General features: G+C 43.5%; 2 protein-coding genes across 2 annotated transcripts in view; one reads left to right on the top strand and one right to left on the bottom strand.

Moving 5' to 3' along the window:
- Positions 1-260: 260 nt before the first annotated feature.
- Positions 261-17,245, bottom strand: Samd15 (sterile alpha motif domain containing 15). Its single transcript, XM_028876098.2, is given in 4 exon segments — positions 261-922; positions 14,323-14,421; positions 15,456-16,925; positions 16,928-17,245. Coding segments are annotated over 4 exon segments (2,136 nt in total). The 5' UTR covers positions 17,222-17,245; the 3' UTR covers positions 261-649.
- Positions 17,246-17,617: 372 nt separating this feature from the next.
- Tmed8 (transmembrane p24 trafficking protein family member 8) overlaps positions 17,618-26,468 on the top strand; it is a 36,188-nt gene continuing 27,337 nt past the window's right edge. The window contains 2 exon segments of the mRNA XM_028876087.2: positions 17,618-17,660; positions 17,663-17,734. Coding sequence (XP_028731920.1) covers positions 17,618-17,660; positions 17,663-17,734 — 115 coding nt within the window.

Here is a 26,468-nt window from a genome sequence, read left to right as displayed (position 1 = left end):
CAGTCCGCACTCTGACCTGCTGAGCCGGCTCTCCAGCCCCTCTACCTTCATTTTTATTCTCAGAATCACTGTAATCAGACTAAGACACATCACAGTTTCTGTCTTAGCATCAAAATTATAGTTGTTCTCATCTGATGCAGGCCAGGGATCATCAGGCCCAGACTGTTCAACATACAGGAGTATGGGGACCCCAAATCATCAGCAGCACTGCAAAGCGCTACCTCATCGTATAAGTAGCATCATAGAACCCCTGCAAGAGATCTTTAGAAACCATTTTATTTAAGAGGCTGGCCCTCAGATTCATGATCCTCCTGGCTTTCATGTGCCTCATTCTAGGATTCGAGCTATGTACTATGCCTTGATGAGACATTTTTTTTCCAATTATAATTTCCCTAATAAATCTTAGTACTAGGTGTATTCGAATTCAACACAAATTCTAAAAATTATGTAGGAAGATAAATACTGCTAGCTTTAAGAGACAGAAGATGCTGTGACTCGGGAAGATTAAAGACTGGAACCAGCCATCCTAACAATCCTCCACGAAAAGGAGAAAACCGGAAAAGACCACGCTGCCTGCCCCAGCTAGTTCCCTTTGGCCTTTCAAGCTCAGTGGAACGATTTTCTCGCCGGCTGCTTGTCCAGCAGGGCCTCACGCTTCCCCTGTGCCATTATCTTGCAGTAACACCTCATTTTCTTCTGGGCATTGTTCTTCCGGGTTCGCCATTGCTTCTATCTCCGGACCGTACTCCTGCAGTCCTGACGCTTCAACAAATTCAGAAAAGGTCAGGGAGTCAGACTTCACTCCACTGTGACCCTTTTGCTCTAAGAATAAGCCGATATTGTCCCTGTAGGGAAGGCTGATACTGCGGCTGAACAGTGGCTCTTCGATTCCTAGAAGCTCTCGAGTATGACGAGATATTGTCTGAAATGAAAGCATAATATTTTTAGTGGGACTAACTTGGAAATACAAAGCTTTATTCAGTGTGTCCATGTCTCTTGAATACTAATTACTTAAATTATTTCAGTGAGAGAACAGAGTGATGAAAAATCTGCAGCAGGCTTACTAAACTGGCCTAGTAAAACTATTTTTTTTTCCAAGACAGGGTTTGCTGTCCTGGAACTCGATCTGTAGACCAGGCTGGTCTCAAACTCAGATCCTCCTGCCTCTGCCTGCTGAGGGCTGGGATTAAAGATGCCCAGCAAAAACTAAATTCTTGAGTGCCGAATCCTCTCAAGTGTTGGAATTGCATGTGTGAGCCACACCCAGCTTTCCATTTATGAAATGTTTTGGAAAAGACAGAATTAACAGGGACAAAGAGATGACTGTCAAGAATCAGGGTGTAAAGATGTGCTGACAGTGACCGGATCCAGAAGAAGTCTGAGTTCAATGGAACTGTTCTGTATGGTTCTCTAAGCATTTATTAACATCCACAGACTTGCACACAACAAAGAATGACCTTACTGTATGAAACCTTGAAAAGTCAAAGTGTTGGGTGAATAGGATGAAATGTAGGTGAGGGCAATTACAAACTTTAGGTATAATTACTCTGAAGTGGGTAGGAAGGAAAGAGGCTAATATAAGTTATTTTAGCTTTGGAGAATAGTGCTTTGTACTGATACTGTGTCTTTTTTAACGATTTATTTATTTGTGATATATATATATATATACTCTATTTGCATGTACAACTTTATGTGAGAAGAGGGCACCAGATCCCATTATAGAGCACTGTGAGCCACCAAGTGGTTGCTGGCAATTGGACTCAGGTCCTCTGGAGGAGCAGCCAGTGCTCTTAACCGCTGAGCCATCTCTCCAGCCCAATAATGTAAGTCTTAAAGACAAAAATAAATGTACACAAACATTGCACTTTATTTGGTAAACTTGTCTTTTAAAGGGACACATGCTTATATATGGAAAGAACCAGGCTTCTCACTGTCATAAAAAGTTAAAAATAAGCAACAGGGCTTGGAGCTAGGAAGGCAGGAAAGAAAGGCTAGAACAAACCTAAACCATAAAGAGTCAGAGAGGTCAGTATCTCAAATATAGGCAGATATCAAAATAGACGTCTGTGTAATGGGTCTGAGGCTACTTGGGAGAATGACATTTCAGTAGCTGCGTGCACAACCGGTGCCCACACTAAATATTCTCCGATAAAAATAACCAGGGCTTTGGGGAGACATGGTTAATTCTAGGGCAGCAAGAAGGGAAATGCAAAATGAGCCTGAAGCTTCCTGTAATCCCAAAAAGTAAGGAGACACTTAATGGAGGGGGAGAGAACATGTCAAAAGAAGACAAGACTCAGTCTAAACATGCACCCAGTTATCAAAGATGGGATTTTTTTGAGCAACAAAGCAAATAACGATAGCACCGAGTTGTTATCCAAACAATAACTGACCATGAATCCAAACTGATATAGATGATGAGATGGATTTTTTTAAGTGAGGGAAAAGGAACTGTAGGAGACTTTCCTGTGGAAGAATTCCAACCAAACACAGAAGGAATGAAGGAAAGAAAAATCATCATTAAAGTAACATAGTAATAACTGTGCAGGCAGCATCTTAGGATAAATGATAAAAATCAGTGGACAAAGTCCTAAGGAGGAGCAGAACGTTTACACAGCTTCAAATCACAATATTTTTGCCAACATATTTGTCTTTGTAGTGGCTTTACTATGAGTCTATACATTTTCAGTATTCCTCTGTCCAGGAGATGGAGCCTAATTCTCTTCCCCGTGAATTCAAGCTAGACTCTGTACTTCATTTCTAAAAGCAGAATATACAGTGGCTCTGCATAGAGAAAGCCTGGCTGACGCCATCTTCAAGTGGCGTTTTCATGTTTCCAATAATAAACCCTTGACACCATGTCCCCAAGTCTAAGGACGCAAGGCCTCTGTGATAAGAACTCAGGGCCTACCCACCCACAATTTTAGTTTCATACGAGAAAGATTAGAGAACTAAAACTGAAGGAAATTCACAAAATAACTGATCACCAACTGTTCAGTTAGAAGTTCCCCTTGGCCTCACCCCCTTGTATTCCAAACCCTGCCCCTTCTCAGAAAGCCCGCCAAGTGGCTTCTCGAGATCCTGGAGCTGCTCAATACTGCAACTAAAGGGTATTTAAGCTCTGGTCCCTGGCCCCGCTGTGTGATTTCTCCTCCTTCCTCCCCCTGCCTCGCTTCTGGTGGGGCTTGAGAGTCACCTGAGAGCGCTTGGTCCTTAAACCTGGACTTTTAATTCAGCTTGATCTGGCTTATTGCATCAGCGGAGAAACCCGCTACCAGGGATCCAAAAATATTTCTCATCTGGTGCAGAAACCCGGGATCCCCTGCCAAGCCTTGGCTGCACCAGGGCAAGCCTGATTCGTTTCTTGAGCAAAGACAGTCTTTGCTCCAGGGAACCTTTGTGTGAAGAGATGTCCTTCCCGAAGGCTACCCCACAATGCCCACTGCTCAACCTCAGGCTATCCTTGGGGATGCCTCACCCTAGTCTTTAGTCTCTGGCATGCACTTAGAAATGGGCAGTGCTCGAGTCTAAACCCAATCCTCAGTCACTCCTGGGGTGGCTGCTGCAAAATTTGTTCAAGTTGGGACTGTCTCACAATATAGAATACATGGTTTGAGCTCCCTCACCAGGGTTTTGGGGCTCTGCACTCAGTCTCTCCCCCTCCCTGTTCATCTGTCTATTCCCATGGTTTCTTACACGCTTCTTTATACTGTAAACTCTTATTTCAGGATTTTTAAGTTGCTCATCTGACATGATTTAAAGTCTAAATGATTGGTAACAATGTCTGTTTCCCACAGAAAGTTGTTTGTCTTGCTGTTGTTATGAAAGTCTTGTCTATTTTGTATGTATGTATATATCTGTGCCTGTATGTTCTTGTGGACATGGGAACCACACAGAATTACTTCAGGCTCAGTTGGATGTGTGAGTGTATGTGGCCACTGCATGTGTGTTTCTGACTGGCCTTGGATGCCTGAGTTTACATGTTCTGTGTTTCTTTTTTTTTTTTTTTTGTGATATATATTTTTTATTTTACAATACCATTCAATTCTACATATCAGCCATGGGTTCCCCTATTCTCCCCCTCCCACCCTCTCCCCTTACCCCCAGCCCACCCTCCATTCCCACCTCCTCCAGGACAAGTCCTCCCCCGAGGACTGTGATCAACTTGGTAGACTCAGTCCAGGGAGGTCCAGTCCCTTCCTCCCAGACTAAGCCAAGTGTCCCTGCATAAGTTCCTGGTTTCAAACAGCCAATTCATGCATTGAGCACAGGACTTGGTCCACTGCCTAGATGCCTCCCAAACTGATCAAGCCAATCAACTGTCTCACCTATTCAGAGGGCCTGATCCAGCTGGGAGCCCTCAGCCTTTGGTTCATAGTTCATGTGTTTCTATTCATTTGGCTATTTTTTTTTCAATAATTGAGTAAACTGAAATTTATTATAAGCCATAGTCGTCCTAGGACCTCCATGCTATATATATATATATATAGCCTTTATGGTTCTATGGTTGTGGTCTGATTGTTCATTTTATATCTAGAATCCACCAATGAGTGAGTACATACCATAACTGTCTTTCTGGGTTTGGGTTACCTCACTCAGGATGATATTTTCTAGTTCCATCCATTTGCCTGCAAATTTCATGCTTTCATTGTTTTTCTCTGCTGAGTAGTACTCCATTGTGTATATGTACCACATTTTTTCATCCATTCTTCCGTTGATGGCATCTAGGCTGTTTCCAGGTTCTGGCTATTACAAATAGTGCTGCTATGAACATAGCTGAGCATGTATCTTTATGGTATGAATCAGCATTCTTTGGGTATATGCCAAGAGTGGTATGGCTGGGTCTTGAGGTAGTTCGATTCCCAATTTTCTGAGAAACCGCCATACTGATTTCCACAGTGGTTGTACAAGTTTACATTCCACCAACAGTGGAGGAGTGTTCCTTTGCTCCACATCCTCTCCAACATTGGTTGTCATTGGTGTTTTTGATCTTAGCCATTCTAACAGGTGTAAGGTGGTATCTCAGAGTCGTTTTGATTTGCATTTCTCTGATGATTAGGATGTTGAGCATTTCTTTAAATGTCTTTCAGCCATTTGTAGTTCTTGTTTTGTGAATTCTCTGTTTAGCTCTTTAGCCCATTTTTTAATTGGACTGTTCAGTGCTTTGATGTCTAGTTTCTTGAGTTCTTTATATATTGTGGAGATCAATCCTCTGTCAGATGTGGGATTGGTGAAGATCTTTTCCCAATCTGTTGGCTGTCTTTTTGTCTTATTGACTGTGTCTTTTGCCTGCAAAAGCTTCTCAGTTTCGAGAGGTCCCATTTATTAATGGTTGTGCTCAGGGTCTGTGCTGTCGGTGTTTTATTTAGGAAATGGTCTCCAGTGCCAATGCGTTCAAGAGTGCTTCCTATTTTCTTTCTATTAAGTTTAGTGTAACTGGATTTATGTTTAGGTCTTTGATCCACTTGGACTTGAGTTTTGTGCATGGTGACAGATATGGATCTATTTGTAATCTTTTACATATTGACATCCAGTTATGCCAGCACCATTTGTTGAAGATACTTTCTTTGTTCCATTGTATAGTTTTGGCTCCTTTGTCAAAAACCAGGTGTTCATATGTGCATGGATTAATGTCAGGGTCTTCAATTCGATTCCATTGGTCCGTATGTCTGTTTTTATACCAGTACCAAGCTGTTTTTATTACTATGGCTCTATAGTAGAGTTTGAGGTCCGGGATGGTGATGCCTCCAAGGGTTGCTTTATCATATAGGATTCTTTTAGCTATCCTGGGTTTTTTGTTTTTCCATATAAAGTTGAGTATTTTTCTTTCCAAGTCTGTGAAGAATTGTGTTGGGATTTTGATGGGGATTGCATTGAATCTGTAGATTGCTTTTGGTAAGATTGCCATTTTTACTATGTTAATCCTACCTACCATGAGCATGGGAGATCCTTCATTTTCTGATATCTTCTTCAATTTCTTTCTTTAGAGATTTAAAGTTCTTATCAAAAGGTCTTTCACTTGTTTAGTTAGTGTTATCCCAAGGTATTTTATATTATTTGTGGCTATTGTAAAGGGTGATGTTTCTCTGACTTCTTTCTCAGCCCTTTTATCATTTGTGTATAGGAGGGCTACTGATTTTTTTGAGTTGATCTTGTATCCTGCCACTTTACTGAAGGAGTTTATCAGCTGTAGAAGTTCCCTGGTAGAGTTTTTGGGGTCACTTATGTATACTATCATATCATCTGCAAATAGTGAAAGTTTGACTTCTTCCTTGCCAATTTGTATCCTTTGATCTCCTTTTCTTGTCTTATTGCTCTAGCTAGAACTTCTAGTACTATATTGAATAAATATGGGGAGAGTGGACAGCCTTGTCTTGTTCCTGAATTTAGTGGTATCGCTTTGAGTTTCTCTCCATTTAATTTGATGTTTGCTGTTGGCTTGCTATAAATTGCTTTTATTATGTTTAGAAATGTTCCTTGTATTCCTATTCTTTCTAAGACCTTTATCATGAAGGGGTGTTGGATTTTGTCAAAGGCTTTTTCAGCATCTAGGGAGATGATCATGTGGTTTTTTTCTTTCAGTTTGTTTATATGGTGTATTACATTGACTGATTTCCGTATGTTGAACCATCCTTGCATCCCTGGGATGAATCCTACTTGGTCGTGATGGATGATTGTTTTGATGTATTCTTGGATTCGGTTTGCCAATATTTTGTTGAGTATTTTTGCATCAATGTTCATGAGGGAGATTGGTCTGTAGTTCTCTTTCTTTGTTGCATCTTTGTGTGGTTTGGGTATCAGGGTAATTGTAGCCTCATAAAAAGAGTTTGGTAGTGTTCCTTCTGTTTCTATTGTGTGGAACACTTTGAAGAGGATTGGTATTAGTTCTACTTTGAAAGTCTGGTAGAATTCTGCACTGAAACCATCTGGTAATAGCTCAATTGTTATTACAACTAGATGCCTGGGCTCAGAATTTGCCTCTGGGATTTTCTGGCCCTGAATCTGATAGGCTGACAGAGAAAGTTATTTTATGCTGTTCTACCTAATTTTTAAAAAGCTAAGGAATTATGTATGGTTAAAAAATCTGTAACAAAAAGTTAGCTTAAACCTTGTAACTCCAAATTGGGACTGCTCTGGGAAACAACACAAGGTCTGCCACCACCTCAACTAAGCACAGCCACATGTGCGGCCACAATTTTGAACAAGGATGGAGGAGAGAGAGGTCATATGACTTCACCATCTTAAATAAAGGTGACCTTATGGAGTGGGCCCACCAAGGAGACATTAGATCTCCATGATATTTTGTATTACGATAGATTTCTACATGATAATTCCTGTCCTGTCTTAAAACCAAGGTTTATGAAAGATATGATTTAAAACAATGCTGGTTTACTGAGGTATTAAAGCTGCACCTCCATGCATTCATGTATAGGGCTATATCTTGCTGGCAGCCAGATTTTGTAATGAAAGAGTAATCCCCTTGGTATTGATTTTAGAAACATTGAATTGTTTACACTGTGAAAACTGGGTTTTGCCTTCTGGAGATACTAAACTGCTTATACCTAACAGATAATGATCCCCTGATCCTCAAACATTCCAGAGATCTGAGAATATAGCATTTAATAAAATAGCTTCCCATGATAGAGACATGCCAGCTCCTGGAAAGGACCCTGTATCTCCTCCAAGGAAGATGGATGGCCACAGAAGAACTTCCACCTGGAGCTTGCTTTAAATGTAGCAAAGCCAGCCACAGAGCTGAAAACTGCCTTGAGCTGTAACTGCTGCTAAGACCCTGTCCAGACTGTGGACAAGGACGACATTGGGGAATGGACTGCCCCACTTTGCCAAGACAAGGTAGGCCGGTCTCTCCAAATTCCTCCTCCCCAGGGAAATCTGTCAGGTCTTCTGGGCTTGGCAGCTGAAGACTGGTACTGCCTTAGCACCTCTGTCCTCAACGACCACGGAGAAACCTGGGATGGCTGCACAGGTAGCCAGGAAGCTGTCTCCCTTCCGCTTACTCTGGTGAAATTTATCCTTCTCAGATCTGATGGAGTTTGATGACTGGGGCACTGATAGATTTACAGTTTAACAGTTCTCCCCGCCCCCACCACCCAAGGCTACAACCACCCTGGCAGCTCATTAATTCATTAGTAAGTTTCCTGTTGGAAATACAGACAGTTTTGCCTTGTTCACAGGCTTCATAGTAAAGGATAAACAGGCGTCAGATGTAACTTCCCACTTGAGGTATGTAAAGACGTTTCACAATTCCATCCCCTTTCTGTGCTATTGTTACACTGGAACTCTAGAGGTTCAGAATTTTAGCACTGATAATTGCACTTTTGATAAACTGATAGAGCACTGACTGAGTTCTTAAATTTCTGTGCATTTTATTGGTCCAGCTTTTAGGGCTGCATAGAGGCTTTTTCAGCGTTATTGTGTTGTCTCCATCCACATAAGGCTGTTCAAATACCAACTCCTCCTGCTCAAAAACAGGTTAGCATTAAAGAGGGTATGGAAGCCTGCAGGTGTGTTCAACTCTGTTCTCCTCCCCTGCTCCTCAGTCTCCTTCCCTCCCTCATCCTTCCCTCATCCACATGCCCACTCATCAAAAGCTCTGCTATTTCTTAACTCTTGTTGACACCTTGATGGATGGAGGCACTCCTCATCTCCAGGAAAGAGGAGATATGATGGCTCAGGTACTCCTGGAACACATCATCCCCCGATTTGGCATGTCATCCCCCCAAGCTCCTGGGACATCAGTGCTGGTACCACCTCTCCAGGCTCAAGCAGACACCTATCTAGGATAGACGGTCTGTCCAGCAACTGGGACCCTCCACCCTCTGGTTTTTCAAAATGTTCCAATGTAGTGCATATCTGCACTTGTGTCTGGCTCATCCACCCTTGTCTCTTCTATACAACCAGGGCACATTTCTGGTCCATTCTCTGGCAATCTTCACTCGCCCCTTGGCTAGCCCTGTTTATAGGGCCAGTATTAATAACCTATTTTTGTCTCCTAGCAACTTGCCTTCTCCCTTCCTCAAGAAACAGATCCCTCAGGTCTCTAGGATGGCAGTTAACCGAATGCTTCTTCACCCACACCTCCCACTGAGCATGAGCTCATTGACTCCTGACTCCCTCTCCCCAAGTTGTCCTATGTCAGTAGGAAGTAGCCGGACTTGAACCCGTGCCCATATATCCAAGAAGGTTGGGATGTTCAGTTGGAAGCTCCCCTTGACCTCACTTCCCCCATTCCAAAGCCAGCCTTTCTCAGAAAGCCCACCAAGTGGCAGCTCCTCCCGTGGAGCTACTCAAGACAGCGCCTCCAGGGTGTTTAAGCTCCGGTCCCCAGACCTGCCTTGTGATGTCTCCTCTTCCTCCCCCTTCTCACTTCTAGGGGTGCTTGAGAGTCACCTGAGAGTGCGTGGCTCCTTAAACCTAGACTTTTGATTTGGCTTTATCTGGGTTATTGTGTTGGCAGAGAAATCCATTCCCGGGGATACAAAAATATTTACCAATAACCTTCAAAAGCTTCAAGGTTATGAAAAATGGATCAGAAAAATATCTCATACTGGATGAGACCAGCTAAAGTACATCATACTAAATCGAAAGTACATAAAGTACATCAAGATTAGATCTTAAAAGAGGAAAATTAGTGTGAACCACTGCAGAATTTGAATAAGATCGGTTATTTAATAAACACACACCATGATTGCATAAGACGTTGGCATCAGAAGCTGGTTTAGGCGTATGTGCAGCTGGAAAGATGAGTCGGCAGTCACAGAATCAGAGCTGAGTTTCCAGCAGCCACATCAGAGGCTCAGGCCGGGCCTGTAACTCTAGCTCTGGGACCCGGAGCCTCTGGCCCCTGAGGGCACTCACACTTGTGTGCGCACATAATACTTACAAATAAAACAAAATCCTTCCAAAACTGAGTAGAAGAAGGAGAGGGCTGAGGAGGTGAGTCAGCAGCCTCGCTGCTCCTCCAGCACGCATGTGGGGAGGCTCACCCCACCTGTAATTCCAGCCCCAGGAGATCTGGTTCTTCCTTCTGACCTTCACAGGCCAACCCCACACAGAGACAGACACACAGTCACACAGAGACAGACACACAGACAGACACAAACACAGAGACACACAGACACACACACAGACACACATAAACACACACACAGAGACACACAGACACACACACACAGACACACAGACACACAGACACAGACACACAGTCACACAGAGACAGACATACAGACAGACAGACACACACACAGACACAGACACACACACAGATGCAGACACACACAGAGACACAGACACACACATACACACACACAGACACAGACACACACACAGACACGAGGTAAAAAGAAATCTTTTAAAAAATGTAAAAAAGAGCACCCTTTGTTCTTCCAGAGGATCCTAGTTTGTGTCCCGTTACCCATGTCCTGTGGCTCTCAATCACCTGAAACTCTAGCTCCAGGCACTTAGGTGCCCTTTTCTGGCTTCTGTGGTCCCCTGTTCCTTCCCCCATACTAGGCCTACCTTACACACACACACACACACACACACACACACACACACACACACACACACACGATACTATCAAACTCTTTTGTAAAACCAAGTGTACAAATTAAAAATTCTTTTAAAATGAAAAAGGTGTTTATCTAGTGACAGTTAAGTCTCTGTGAGTCTGTGCGACATAACTGGTTTGAGCGAGGCACACAGACTAAGGCTGCTGAGACAGCATGACGACAGCATGACGACGTTGATAAGGCTCTGTTCTGACGGACTCACTGTCATGACACAGGGTCTCTTTATAAGAGCCAGTCTTAGTTTAAACTCTGCGCATCCCAGGCTAGCCTCGAACTCATCAACAGCCTGCCTTACTTAGACTCCCTAGTGCAGGAATTACAGGCATGAACCACCATGCTTGATTATAGCCATTCACAATTCCTGGTTCAAGGCTACACTTTAGAATCATAAATAATTTGTTCTAAATAAGCAATTCACTTATATTATTCTCCAAATATTTGTCACAGAGTTCATATATTTTGAGATTCTTTTTTTCTTATTGTTCAGTACTGGAGATTGAACCCAGGGCTTCACAGATGTTCTACTACTGTATACTTTCCTTTTAATTTTGTTTTGAGGCAGGGTCTCACTAAGTCACCCAGGCTGGCTTTGAGCATGAGATCCTCCTGCCTCAGCCTTCTGAGTAGCTGGGAAGGTATGTCCCACCACATCTTTCTTGGGGAATCATTTTCCAAGAGAGAGGACGGAAGCAAGTGAGTGGTTCTTTTATGTAACTTATTCTTAGAATAAACAAGCCTGCCTGATGTAAGCGCTGCTCTGAGGGGCACCGTGGATGGATTAGTTGCTGTAATTACAGTAGTAGAATTCCAAGTGCTTCATGTTAGGTCTGGAAGTGTAGCTTAGTGGTAGGTGATTGCTTAGCATGCTCAAAGCCTGGCGTCCATATTCCCAGCACTGCAAAACCAAACCAACCAAGCAAGAAAAAGCAGGTCTGTCTGTGAGTAGGAGGTTGGCTATAGCTGACCATTCACGCTGGCTGTGGTAGACAATGCTTATAATCCTAATACAGGTGAAAGGAAGGCAGAAGGATGACTGTGAGTTAGAGGATAACCTGGGCTACACAGTGAGTCCCAGGCCAGCCCAGACACTGTCTCAGAAAAGGAAAACTCTTCAAAAAAAAATTAATGTATGGTTCATAGGAAGTTAATGTGTGTAATAGTCTGAGGTTGGCTCCTTGGTGTATTCCCAAATGTCAAGTAAACTTTATGCAACTACTGAATGACTTGAGTTATATGTTATTCTAGTAACCTCAAGGAGAAGCCACATTTTCCTGATGACTTACATAAATATGCCAAAGGTAGCTTATTAAAACTTCTTCAGATATAAGGATTCCCAGTAGGTTCATCATTTACTTTTGAGGATTTCATTAGATTTTTAAGACCTCTTGTTTCTTACACAGCAGAAAAAAAAATGTGATCAGGATTTTGACTATACCCCATGGCATTATTCCTTTGGAATTAGAATATCAAGTGAGTAACATGACTTTGGTGGACTCTTAAAAATGTTTTCTCATGATGAAGAGCCAAAATTCTTGGTACTTAATGTTGTAGGGCTTTGGTTACCAGTAAAGCCTCAGAAGCCAGATGCTGGGGTGAAAATCTGCTAGCTCAGAGAGGCAGAGAAAGCACCCAGCTGACCTTCCTCCTCTGCCGATGTCCCAGAAAGAGACCTTTCTTCTACACCATCTCAAACAAAACTTCTCAAACTGAATGTCCCTCCTGTTTACTTCCTGTGCATCTCTTTATCTGTCCTCCGGACTCCCTCTTATTTTCTACGTTTTTTTTTTTTTTTTTTTTTTTTTTTTTCCGGTCAACTGATTGCTTGCTCTGCCTCCTAACCTCTGGCTGACTTTATTTAATCCTGTTCACAATATTCAAGCAGAAAGCTCTTGGATTAAAGGTGTGTGCTAGGGCTGAGCCACACCACACCTAGAAACAGTTTTTTTCCCCAGTAAATAACACAATCTCGGGGTTCACAGTGTGAGCAAATGTCCTGCAACAGAACTCAGCACACTTCACGTAGATGCCAGTATCACACAGAAGAGTGGTATTCTCTTACCACAGAAAGAACAGGAGTTTGATCTTGTGGCTCTTGGCAGCCATGTGCAGCCATGTGCATGGTTAGAAAGGCCATCTATGTTAAGTGGGCTTCTCTGTGTTATGTACATGGAAGTCTGTGGCAATTAGAATATACATTCAGGAAAGCAGAAAATGAACCCCAGAAGCATTTACATTCTGATCTTAAGCTTATCTGAATGGTCTTTTGCAAGTTGCTTTACCTCTGTGGGACTCACTTTTCTCTTCTGAGGATTAGATTAATCCATGTGTATAGTGCTTACGATACAGTAAGTACTAAGCAAAGTGCAACAGTTAGCTGAGTGAATGAGTGTAATGTTCAGTTAGGATTCCGTGTTTTAATTGTTCAGGCTTTCTAATTAGAAAGACTTGACTATTAACAAGTGTACTTTTCTGATTTACAGAATAATATGGTTCTAAGACTTGATAAAGAATTGTAGCAAACATATTACAGAATCTTTCATTTTTAATTAATTAAAAACTTTGGAGAGTTGTCTTAGTCACTGTTCTATTCCTGTGAAGAGACACCAAGACCACAGCAACTCTTACAAAAGAAAACATTTAGCCGGGCGGTGATGGTGCACACCTTTAGTCCCAGCACTCAGGAGGCAGCGGCAGGCAGATCCCTGAGTATGAGGCCAGCCTGGCCTACAGAGTGAGTTCCAGAACAAGTCAGGGCTACACAGAGAAACCCTGTTTCAAAAACCCCAAACAAAGCAAAACAAAAAGAAAGCCTTTAGTTGGGGGCTTGCTTACAGCTCAGAGGTTTAGTCTATTATGGTCATGGTGGGGAGCATGGCAGCATGCAGGAAGAGATGGCGCTGGAGAGGTCGCTGAGGGTTCTACACCCAGATCTACTGGCATCAGGCAGAGAGACAGACACTGGGCTTGGCTTGAGCTTCTGAAACCTCAAAGCCCATCCCCAGTGACACACTTCCTCTTACAAGGCCACACCACCTAATCCTTCTCAAATAGTACCACTCCCTAATGACTAACCATTCAAATATATGAGCCTATGGGGGCCACTCTTATTCAAACCATACAATAGTGGAGACTAGGAACCTATCTTTAAAAAACAAACAAACAAACAAACAAACAAACTGAATCTGAGCTGAGTGGTGGTGTTGCACACCTTTAATCCCAGCACTCGGAAGGCAGGGGCAGATGGACCTCTGATGTTAGAGGTAGGAGATTTCTGAAGTTCAAAGCCAGTCTGATCTACAGAGCAAGTTCCAGGACAGCCAGGGCTATGTGGAGAAACCCTGTCTTGAAAAACAAAAAACCTAAGAAATTATTCTATTCCAAATAGACAGTCTTCATTTCAAAAGACCCCTTTAAAAAATCAAATCTAATTCTGAAGACCATTTTTAGAAGCTACTGCAGAAGAACATTTACGGGCTTCCTATACCAAACAGACCCTGGAGTCTGGAGAGCGAGGATGAAGAAAACCAGACAGTGTAAACGACACAGGAGGAAGTGACAATTCTTACCTTTGTTGGGGTCAAAACAGAGGGAGGAAGCAGCCTCTGTAAGCCCGAGGGACGAGAGCATGACCACACCATGGACCAAAACGGGGTAAGGAGAATGGTCTGGGGCAGATGGTAGGTAGCGCAGTCCTAGTACTCTCCAAAAGGAACCCTAATAAACAGCTCACCTTCATGTCTTCAAAATCAGTTATCCCCATCTGAGGCAGGTTGCAGCAGTTGACGTGGATGAGTTTCTGACCATTGATGAAGTTGGCAGTAAAACACTCCTGTCAATACAAGAAGAACAGTACTTAAACGTGTACCACTGTGGCTGGAAGAAAAGAGGGGCAAAACCACATCTTCAAAAAAACCATACAAGTGTCGGGCTACATTTCATGCTGTGGGTTCAATCTGCCTTTGCATGTTGCGGCTAATTTTTCTTCCTGTGACCTTTTTTTGGGGGAGGGGGGCAGGGCTAAGGAAAGGTATCACTCTCTAGCCCAGGATGACCTGGAACTCAGTTGATAACCCAGGCTGGCCTCCAACCCGTGGTGATCTGCCTGTCTCTTGTCTCCTAAGTGCTAGGATGACAGACCTGAGTCAACCATGCTCGGTCTCAAGGACATTTTTAAGTCCAAAAGGTACAAAAGGCTTTAGGTCCTGTGTTTTGTGGCAACCTAATGCCATAGTTGGCATCAATAAGTTAAGAAGCGTACACTATTTTTGATAAAACCAATTTGGGCTGGTAGCTAATATGCATTCATACTCTTGAGTGCTCATAGTACATATGACATGGTACACATATGACATATTTGGGCAGACAGGATTAACAGTACACAGTTGACAATTTCGGTGGGCCGTAAGAGGGGGTGTTTGCCACTGGAGACTCTGTGACCAAAAGGAGTGCAGAAAGGTCTGGTTTTGCCTAAATGTATTAAAAAATATAGATTTCTATGAAAGAGGATTACACATTTTTTTACCTTTATTCAAGGAACGAAGAGAATTGAGATGAATAGGAAAATCAAATATAACCTTTTCTTCAGAAATCCTATGTATGTATATATGTATATCTCTCAGTTATAGGCTAAACATGCACGTTTAATATGTGCTAATGAACTGGGTTCACCACCACACAAACAAGACAGAAAAAGACACTCTCACACACACTCACACACACACACACACTCTCTCCAAATTTACTTCTCCCACAGTCCAGGGCATCTCTGCATTTGTAGTGAAAAAGAGGCACGAGCACACGTCAGTAGAGAGGGAAAAGATGGGACTGGAGGATGTGACTTTAAAAAGCATTGTTTTTGTGTACCTTGTATTGAGGGAAGCCTAGCTCACTAATCCACTCTGCAACCCTCTCTGGGCTCCACTTAAGGTGTTCAAATTTTAGGCTAATATTTTTGTTGATCTTGGGCTCTTTAAGTCCCATTTTCTCCAACCCCTGGGAAAATTCAACTTTCTTTTCACTAGCTGAATCTCTCAGTTCCATCCGAGACTCTGGAGCAGGAATGGTTGGAAATGGTTCGCTGGTATCAGCCTGAAGTTCTTTGAGGCGTTCATGAGATTCATCATCTGTACCAGCTGATTCGACACTTTCTCTGGGAGATCCTATCATGTACTCATTTTTAGCCTTGTTAGATTCTTTTTCTGACATCTTTTTGTGATATTCAGAGAATATTAGCTCATCCTTGCCTACAGGATACTTAAGTTTGCTTGGTTCTGGCTGTGACTTCTCTTGAACTTGTGGTTTGGTCTTCTGTGGTGGCACTTGACCTGCTTCCTCAGTTGATTTTATGAGTTTCTCCTTTGGGGATTGTGCTTCAGTCTGTTCTTGTAGTACTGGGCCCTTTTCTTTTCTTAACTCTACTGATGTTCTCTTTGACTGAGACTTCACACTCGATTTTCTTGGCTTTTCCTTCTGACCTGTTGGTTCTTTCTCTTCTGATGGCTCTAGAACTTTCTCCTCAATTGACTTCTCTTGTGTCTCCCCTTGAACATCCGGTTTTACCTCTTCTGATGTTGCTTCATCAGCTGGAGTTTCAGAAAGCTCAAGTCTGAGTTCTTCCAGTAGCTCTGGAATCTTTTCCTCAACAGATACTCTTCGTGTTTTTTTTGGAACTTCCGGCGTTGCCTTTTCTGGTAGCTCTAAACTTGCTTCATCAACTGGAGTTTCAGAAAGGCCCAGTGTGAGTTCTTCCAATGGCTCTGGAAGAACTTTCTCTTCAACTGACTGTCTTGGTTTCTCCTCTGGGGATTTTGGCTCAACTTGCTCAGGTTCCTCTGTGCCTATCTGCTCTGTGGACTTTATTGGACTCTCTTCTGGAGCCCGAATATCTGCTTCCTCAGTAGATGGTCTTAGCGTCTGGTCTGGAAACTCTGGTTTGGTCACCTCAGGTGGCTCTGACTTTTCTTGTATCTGCTCTGTAGTCTCTGACTTGGTGATCTTTGGTGGAGGAAGGTCTTCCTCTTCAACCGATTTTCTTGGTTTTTCACTTGGAAAGTCTGCTGTGTTCTGCCCGGGACCTCTTTCTTTGTCTTCCTCCCTAAGCAACTGCTCTGGAACGTTCTGCTGCCCAGTGTCTTCTGATAACTCGCTGCTTGCTGCCTCTGGAACCTTGGTTTCTGCTGGTAGCTGTGTATCTGTTTCTGCAGGCAGTTCTGTGAGCACATCTACTGAAACCTCTGGTGGTTGTAGGTCTGGCTCCTCGTGTTTTTCACCCACGGGAACCTCCAAATCCTCTCCTGCTCCCCACGATGTCTCTAACTTCAACACTTGAGTGTCTCTGGTTCAGCTTGGCTAGGTAGGTCCATGTTGGTCTCCTTGGGAATTTCTTCTTCGGGCGTCCAGTCTGGCTCTAGCGGTACGTTTTCTGTACTGCCTGGCTTCCTCTCTTCAAAGTCATCTTCCTTAGTCTTTACTTCCCCTGGCTCTTGGTCTGTCTCCGGGAGCAGCTCAGGGGTTACCCCTGGCGCGGTGTCTGATTTAGCATTATGTACTTCATGAGATTTAGTTCTTTCAGGCTGCAGCTTCTGACTTTCATCTGGGCCAGAATCGTAATCCTCTGGGACTTCAGCCATTACGCAGTCGGTTGAAGCGCCCAAGGCCTCCTAGCAACCTCAACTTCCGACAGCGTCTCTATGGATACCACGATTTCCGGCTTGTGTCTTCCTGAATCTTCCCGAGATTTTGTCGAGCCTTGCAAGTGCTGGCCGTAAAGGGAAAAAAAAAAAAAACAGGCGATCAAAAGCACGTAGTAACCCCCCCTCTGTCCCCCCCCTGCGCGTCCACGTCGCCAGCTTCCACTGGCCAGAGCTCGGGCAGCTCCCCGACGCAGCCTGGCCGTTCCTTCCGGCCCCGGGCTCGGCTCGGCTCCGCTCGGCTCTCGGCTGCCGCGCTCGCTTCGCCTTCGGCTGTTTCCGGAGCCGCCAGCGGCTAGCTGCGGAGAAGCTCCCCGCGCGGGCGGGCTGCTGCAGATGTCGGACAGGCAGGCGGCTGAGGGGCCGGCTTTCTGGAGCCCGCGGCTGGTCGCGGGTCGGCGGGCGGCGTCGGGGACCGACGGGGAGTGGAGGGGAGCCAGGCGGCCTCTTCAGGTACGCAAAGGCCGGGGCGCTGGAAGGGTGGGTACCGCTGGGCTCGGGGCCGCGCACCTCGGGCGACCCGTATCCCCACCGCCACGGGGATCACGGCTGTGCTCGAGGTCATTTTCTACCCCGTTTCGAAATGTCCTGGTTCCCGTCCCGCTTCCTTTCTCAGAGCAGCCGGGTTGGCAGTCCCGCTCCTTCCGCTGCTGCATCTCGTCGGCGTCAGTCGGGGGGCCAGGTCCCAACCTCGGTTCGCACCGCGCTCGCCTCCCGCCCCTGCCTTTGGCTCCCCTGGCGACCCCACCTCTGTCCCCCGGCTTAGCCTCTCCGCGTGCTCCTGCCGGCGTCTTCCTGGGCGCCCGCCTTCCTCTGTCAGAGCCCCGCTTTGCCCTAGCCTCAGAGGCGCGTAGGCCCCCCGTGCCCAGCCGCCGTCCCCTGCATCCTTCAGAGTGGGAGACATGGAGAGCAGCCAGACTTGGGAGGCTCTGAGTTCTTGAAGGAACATCATAGTCAAAGCAAAGGCAGGAAGCAAAGGTTGCAGTAGCAGTTTTGGAGATCGCTCTCATTCTCCGAGACCCACCCTCCTGTTGGGCCAGAGTCTCCCATTTCAGGCCACACAAGTTCCTTCGTGTGGATTTTACTGGTGTCCAAAGGCTAAAGGGACAGTCGTCTACCACGCTGTCACCTCTCAGCCTTGTGATCATCACCGGGGCGTGTAACTAAAAGGATACCCTAGAGGGAGAGAGATCTGATCTCACTAAGTAGCAAGTAACTGGTTTTCGAGATCTCAAAGTAGACATCATAAAGTACAGTGACCGAGGCATCGATGTGGATCCTGGGTGCTTGGTTGGAGTGTGGAACCTCTTTTAGTGACCTTGGACAAGTGGCTTAACTTCTCTAAACACGCCCAAGTTTCTTCTTTTGTACAGTGTGGGTACTAAAAGTACCTGTGTGCCACAGCGCTGGTGGGAGGATTATATGAGGCACCGTGACTGAAGTGCTTGATATGAAACCCAAGATGCCCGCTGTACAAAGCAGCTGTCTAGGATGAGGTTAAAGTCTGGTTTTACTCAGCTCAATTACCAGAGCTGCCGCAGGGGTGTTCCTGGATGTATCTTTCAGCATAGTGGCTTTTCTACATGTATCCTAAATATCCCCTGTCGCGTGGTGTTGCCACATGCGCACATTGTTATTTCATACTATGGTAATATATTTGATACTTTGAGACTTTGGTAATAGAAATTCTAATCAGGGTGGGCTGTATCTCAGTGGTAGAGTTCATATGTGAGGTCCTGGGTTAGACCGTACCACCACCAAAAAAAAAAGGAAAGGGAAAGAAAATTCTAAGCATCTGAAAGATTATAAAGGTTAAGCAAAAAGGCCCTTATGGAGATATGAGGTATATGTCTCATAAACACCTGTCCCCTGTATATGCCAATATTTATAAATTACAAACTTCTCTTTTATTTCCTCACGGGTTTGTGGTGAACATACCCAAGGTTTTTTTTTTTTAATTAATCGGACCTGTTTTCTAACATATTCCTGGAATACTCTTAACTAACCTTGTATCCTCATTACAAGGATTTGACTGAACATCCAATAATACCCAAGATAACCAAGGCTACTTACTCCCTGGGTTAAAGTGGAGAAGCTCGACCAGGAGCAGTTTGGTACCCCAGGGGACATCTGGCAATATCTGGAAATATTTTTGGTTATCGGAGCCAGAGGCAACCATTGCTGACAGCTGCAAGCCAGACATGCTGCTGAAATGTCCTGCAGTGCACAGGCTAGCCCTTGCCGTGAAGGTCTGCTTCTGATGTCAGAAGTACTGCTTTTGAGAGAAACTCCCGCCTGGCCTTAAGCTGTGTGACTCCAAAGCTCAGTGAGAATGCTGCTTGGACCAGAGTTTTATAGACCTGGGAGTAAAATCTTAAAACTGCTCAAAATTGGAGTTTGTTCCCACTTCCCAGTAGAAAATGAGCCGAATTAGCAGTAGAGATTCTAAGAAAGAATATAAGGGAGATTACGTTTTTGTCATCTCCTCTGAGAAAGCAGCAGGGGAAAAGAATAGCTCTTCACTTGTTACTGATTGAGGGTTTGAGTATTTCAGTGTACGTTATTCCTTCAAGAGCTCGTCAGCATCCAGAATATTTTTTTTTTTTAACATGTAGCGTTTGTATTTTTTGCTGAGGTTTTGTAAAAAGGAAGGGTTTATGTATAAGCAAAAGTCTCTAGTGGTTGTGGTGTTCTTAGTGTCTTAGGGACTGTGATTGTTTTTAATAGTTTTTTTTTTTTTTTTTTAATTTGGGGGCACCTGAGTCTTTCAGTTCCCCAGAGGAGAGAGGAATCATTCCTTCTGTCGTGAAACTCTCTGAGGAATACATATTACATCATTTAAAGGCAGGTCATTTTTTTTTTTAAGTCTATAGGGCTCTGGGGAAAATTAAGGGCAGTGTTTATCATGATCTCAGTAGGAACTTAGTTTGATGCATATGACCAAGTATTTGATGTTGAGGACTGGAAATGGTCAGGTGAACTTGTTTATGGTTCCACTGTGGGACTATAAGCAGCGCAGTAGGTCATAGTGACGGAAGTGGCCCATATCGGTGATTGTTTCACGTTAAGTTAATTAGGATTTGAAATTTGGTAGCTCCCTGTTGGATGGTACAGAGTGGTGGGAGTTTATACTAAAAAACACTTTTTGTCTTTATTTTTTTAATTTCCTATTCTGATTTTTTTTTACATCAACATGCTAATAATTGGTTTGCCTGTGGCTTTTAAAAAATAATTTTTGTGTTTTTACAATGTTGATAATTGGTTATCACGCCATTCTTTAGTTCATGCAGGATAATACACATGTGTGTTATCTGAATGATCACTGAGGAGACAGCCCCACTCTTCAGTGCTGAAGAGAAATTGGGCCTTACGGTCACTGGATTTGACTGAAACATAACTGAGTTAATGTGTTTTCCTTTAAGCCTCTCAAATCTTAACCACATCACCTACTTTTGGGTCCTCTACTCTAGAAAAAAGAAAAAGCTGAGATAATTATATCTGCAGCTGTTTAGTGAAGGGGACATCTTATGAGCTCTAAAGAAACCTTGACCTAATAGTCACATACTTTGCAGAAAACCTGCTTTTTGGCTTCCCTGTAAAGAAAACACCAACATACACAGTAAACTCAGATCTTTAGCTTGATCAGAATGTCTGAGCCACACTAAGTAACCTGAAAAGAAAATCAAATTTTGAAAATGGTCAAGAGCCATATGTGGTGGCGCACGCCTTTAATCCCAGCACTCAGGAGGCAGAGGTAGGTGGATCTCTGTGAGTTCAAGGACAGCCTGGTCTACAGGGTGACATAGAGAAACCCTATCTAAAAAACAAAAACAAAACAAAAACACAAAACAAAATCAAACCAAATCGAAACAAGAAAAACAAAAAAAGGAAATGGTCAAGTATAAATTATTTGAAGAAGGTGTCTGCTTTGTGCCTCGCTGATGTCGAGGCCATCAGTGATAAACTGTTACCTGCAGCTTCTGGTCTTCCTCCTCCACGCGTTGTTCCCAAGACTGTGGCCAGTCAGGAACCATGGCAATAATCCTGTCACATTGAAGAATACCTAATTTCACTATTACTAGGTTACTCTTTTAAATTTATATTTTGGTCCTAATGTTATACATGATATCACTGGCTTGATAGATTACATTTTTATGGCCATACTAAGATAAGCAAATATGTATTTATTAAATCTGTCTTGATTTTTCTAGGAACACTTGGAGAATTAGCTTATATTTGACTGGCCAGTTAAAGTCTGCACTATTGAAAAATTGTCCATTCCTTTTTCATAGTGTTTAAATTTCAGAAACCTCAAGGGATCTGTTTATACTTGTTTTTTTTTTCCGTCTCTCAAACAACATTCCATCTTCCCACACTCTATAATTCTGGAAATAAACTTATGTTTTTCTTACCCCTTTTCACTTCCTGCCTATCTGAATCCACTTGGAAGTTGTTTTACCAGTAGTTCTTGCATAATTTAGGGCGTTCCTTTAAACTTAAAAAAAAAAAAAAAAAAAAAACTTCTCATTTTTTCCCTCGCGTACATCAAGCTGCTTGGAAAAAGATGCTACGAGAAGTGATTCTTACTCTATGAGATTTGCATAGCCTGACTGATAAGGAGAAGTGGAGATGACTCACTGTGTTGGCACAGGTGCACAAAACACGTTCAAGCCCTGCTCTACAGCAGTGGTCCTCAACTTCCTAAAGCCGAGACCCTTTAACACAGTCCTTCATATTGGGGTGACCCTCTAACCATAAAGTCATCCTGTGGCTACTTCATAATTGTAATTTTGCTACTGTTACGGATTGTAATGTTAATATCTGATATGCAGGACATTTGATATGCAATCCTTGTGAAAAGATCATTCATCCCCCCCCATGGGGTCGCGACCCATAGGTTGAGAACCACTGCGCACCAATGTCCATCACAGTTAAAACATATTTTCCCTTGACCCACTTCTTGGCACAGTCTATTCTACAGGTTTATTCCTGTTTAAGGATGTAGGCACAACCGGGCAGTGGTGGCACACGCCTTTAATCCCAGCATTTGGGAGGCAGAGGCAGGTGGATCTCAGTGAGTTGAAGGCCAGCCTGGTTTGCAGGCTGAGTTTGGGTTTGAGTTCCAGGAGAGCCAAGACTGTCTGAAAAAAGAAAAGAAAGAACAGTAAAAAAAGAATGTAGTCACAAGGTTTGTTATAGCATCTTTTGGAGTGATAAAAGATTTGGGGGGGAAAGTTGTTTATCCATGGAGAACTCCTAAATTAATGACTTGTTTTTTATCAAATGAAATATTTGCTGTAGAGAAGAATGAGAAAGATTTCTGTGTACAGCTATGGAAGATATCTGAGGTGTAACTGGAAAAAATAAAATGTGCGGTATTGTGTCTGATGTCCTGGTTTGTGTAGGAAATGTGAAATTCATGTGTATATGTTTGTTATATCCTTCACTATACTCACACAAACATTACCTTTATGTGCATAAAAATCTCTCTGGAAGACTACAGAAAACCCAATAATATTGATTCCCTCTGGAGAAGTTAACATAGAAGGAAGCTTTCATGGTATGCCTTTGCCATTTTTGAATTTTGAATAACAAGAATATATCACCTGTTCAGAAAAAAATCATATACAAATGTGTGCTGGAAGGTTCTTCACTGTGTTTTTTTTTTTTTTTTTTCCTAAAATTGGAGTGTTTCTGCATATCAGGGACAGATCTTTTTTCTAAAACTCAGATTTTTTTTTATGAAATAGAGGTTATCATTATCTTTCCGTATTAACTTTATGTTATAGTTTACATTTTATTGTTTTAAACCAATTCATTTTTAATTTACAACTATATTAGGATTTGTTTGTTTGTTTGGCTTTGGTTTTGGTTTTTTTCAAGACAGGATTTCACTATGTAGCTCTGACTGTCTTAGAACTCACTATGTAGACCAGGCTGGCCTCAAATTCATTGAGATCTACCTGCCTCTGCTGAGATTAAAGGTGTGTGACACCATTTTGCCTGGCTTATTTTTATTTTTAATTGTGGTGGGTGTGAATTTGTACACACCTATGCCTGCAGAGGTGAAGAGTGTGTGGAGTGCCCTAGAACTGGAGTTATAGGCAGTTTTGAGCCCCCTACCCCAACATGGGAACTCAGGCCTTCTGTAAGAGCAGTTACGCTCTCAACTGTTGAGAGGTCTCTCTCTAGCACCTTAGGTTTTCATAATTTTTACTTACTTAAATGTGTCGTGTGAGTGCCTGCATGTATATCTGCACCACGTGTGTGCCTGGTGCCCACAGAAGCCAGAAGAGGGTGCCAGCCCCCTGGAACTGGAGTCACAGATGGTTGTAAGTGGCTGTGTGGGTGCTGGAACCCACCCTGGGTCCCTAGAAGAGCAGCAAGTGCTCTTAACTGCTGAGCCATCTCTCCAGATCCACGTGTTCCTTATTAGTGATTTTTATTAATTTTAGAGTTCTTTACTCATATTTGCTCTGCACTCTTCCTCACTGCTCTTCTCCTGCTCTTGCCGCTCCCTCCCTCCAAAATAGTCTCCGTTCTGTGTGTGTGTGTGTGTGTGTGTGTCTACAGATACAGATTCCATATACGAGAGAAAGTGTGATGTTTTGTCTTTCTTACCCCTCACTCCTCTCTTTCCCCTCCCCCTCCCCGTAGACTCCTTCCTCTTCTCACATAGTTCCTCTTTCATGACATATGTATTTGTATAGCCACACACATACGAACATCACACACATACAAAACGATAACCACAGCCTGCCAGATGCATGGCTGGGCTGTCTGTCAGTTGAGTGGGTAGGCCTTTATCTTTCCTATAGTGTTTGTGGGGTTATGTCTCATGTCTGTGATAGCTCACATCACTTTCCTGGGGCACGGGGGCCTCTGCTGGTTACTTTTTAACTTTTTACGTTGTGGAACAGTCAGGTTCTGTCACCCTCCTGAGAATCCCCACTTGATGTCCCCTGGAGTGACCAACGTTCTAGGCGGGAATCTCCTCCCGTGTGCATTAGGACTTGAGGAAGCACACACAGTATGGCGCTCTTTATAAGAGGACTGGTCTCCCTACTTCCTAAAGCCACTAAGTGTTCATACCACGTTGGAGGGATGTGGTTGTCAATTTCTCATAGTCCACCGGAGCCCCAGAATTCTTATCTCTATAGCAGCGAACCTCATAGCAAATGTTTAGTGTCAGAGTTTGACATCCCCCACCCCCAAAACTCAGGCTCAAGGTTATTCAACTCCAAAGTCTTTTTCAGGTGATGAGGTTAGCCCCTAGCCATTGCCTTCACCACCCCACCCCCAAAATACAAAATAGAAAATTTAGCTGTGTGGTTGGTCGGAGCCTCCTGCTGCATGTTCTTTTTGGCTTGTGAACATCTGACCCTCATTCCTGCTCTCCAGGACTGGCTGCCTCCTTCAGTTGTCTCTTAGTCTAGAGCCATGTCTTCCTGCCTGGTTATTGTTTCCTGTACCCGTAGAGTATCTGAGTTTCAAATAATAGGTTTCCTCTCTGATCACACGCTCAGCCATAGCACACTGAGGCACAGTAAGGGACAAAAAGGAAGTCCTTTCTACTGCTGACCCATCCCACCGGAGGACTCACTAGGTCCCCACAACCCACAGCTGGATTTGAGGCTCGTGAGAACTGTAGGCTTCTTCTGTGGGTGGGACTGCCTGCCTTCACCTGGACTGCCTCGCTTATCTTTTGGATGGGGCTCTGCTTCCCTTCCCTAGATTCTAGCTGTGTCCCTGAGCTGTGTGCACATTTCTCCTTTTGGCTGTTTCTCTGCCCTTTTCAGTGAAATACTGCCATTCATTCTCTTTGTGGAGTAGAAGTTGCCTCTGTGTGATGTGGGGGAAAAAAAGAAAACAACAAAAACCAGAGCACATACCTCCTCAAATCTACAGCCCTCCCTCCAGGCCCCACCTCTTAAAAGTCCACTCATTTTCCAATGTCTTCATTCTGGGGCACAAGTTCCTTACGTATGAACCTTTACACAGACATAAACCATATTCAAACCACAGCAGTTACCATAGAGCGACTAGCTCAGACACCTATACAAAACCTCTTGTAGATCCATCGTATATATTACTGAGAGAAAATAAAGGGTGTCTAAATAAATAGAAGGCCTTGGCTGTCCAGTATGTTTGAGGCCAGCCTGGCTAGAGGCGTCAGTCTCTCTTGCTCTCTCATATGTCAGTAAGTAAATGGAAGCATCCTTCGTGTTTGTAGAGTGGAAAGCCAAGATTACAAAGATGTTGTTTATTCCCAGGTTGGTTGTGTAGAAAATGCAATGTCAGGAGTAATCCCAGGAGAGTTTTGGAGTTTTCTTGGGGGGCCGTTCTAGAGTGTACACATAAATGAAAGGCTGAAGAGGCTCTAAATATGCCAATCAGAGAAAGGTTTGCTTTGCAGAACAGCTGGGTCCTAAATGGTATAAAAAGGCTTACCTTATTTTATTATGCCCCACTTTATTACGCTTCATAGATAATGGCATCTTAAATGAGTTGAAATCTTGATCATCCTATACTGAGCAAATATGTTCAGCAAGTATGTTTTTCTAATAGTGTGTTCTCACTTCTTATCCTGGTTATATTCTGATAATTCTCACAATATTTCAAGCATTCGTTGTTATATATGTTAGTGGTGATCTGTGATCAGTGGTCATTGATGTTAATATGGAGCTTGCTTTGGGGGCACCACAAATGAGTCTCATGTAGTTTGGCAGCCTTATAAACAGGGGTCATAAATGAGGCCAGGAGTGGTTGATGTCTACAGGTGGTTTAGAAAGCAGCAACAATGATCAGGTCTTTTCTAGAACAGTAAGGATGATCAGAATGAGGACAAATGCACTCGATGCCTTTAAGTTTAAATTCTGAATGCAGACATATCCACTGTAGGGGTTTTTGTTAGGTTTCTTGTTGCAAGCAACAGAGGCTAATTCTAATAGCCTTAAGCAGAAAGAGGATTTATTAAGAGGGATAAGGAGGACTCACTAAATCACTGTCAAGCAAGAGTGAGACTCCAGAGGCCAAACAAGAACAGTATGAGTGCTCTGGCTGCTGCTGGATTTCCGCTCATATGCCCATCCTGTTTCAGGTCCCAGGCAGGGACAGTAGATCATGTGCCTGTCCCCTGACTTTCTGGGACTAGGAGTTGAAGGTCTTTTATTTCATTCTTTACTGT

This window comes from Peromyscus leucopus, chromosome 14 (genome assembly GCF_004664715.2).
Source record: "Peromyscus leucopus breed LL Stock chromosome 14, UCI_PerLeu_2.1, whole genome shotgun sequence".
In the NCBI taxonomy this organism is placed as follows: Eukaryota; Metazoa; Chordata; class Mammalia; order Rodentia; family Cricetidae; genus Peromyscus; species Peromyscus leucopus.
The sequence above is the reverse complement of the archived record's forward strand: the minus strand, read 5'-3'. Positions and strand labels throughout refer to the sequence as shown.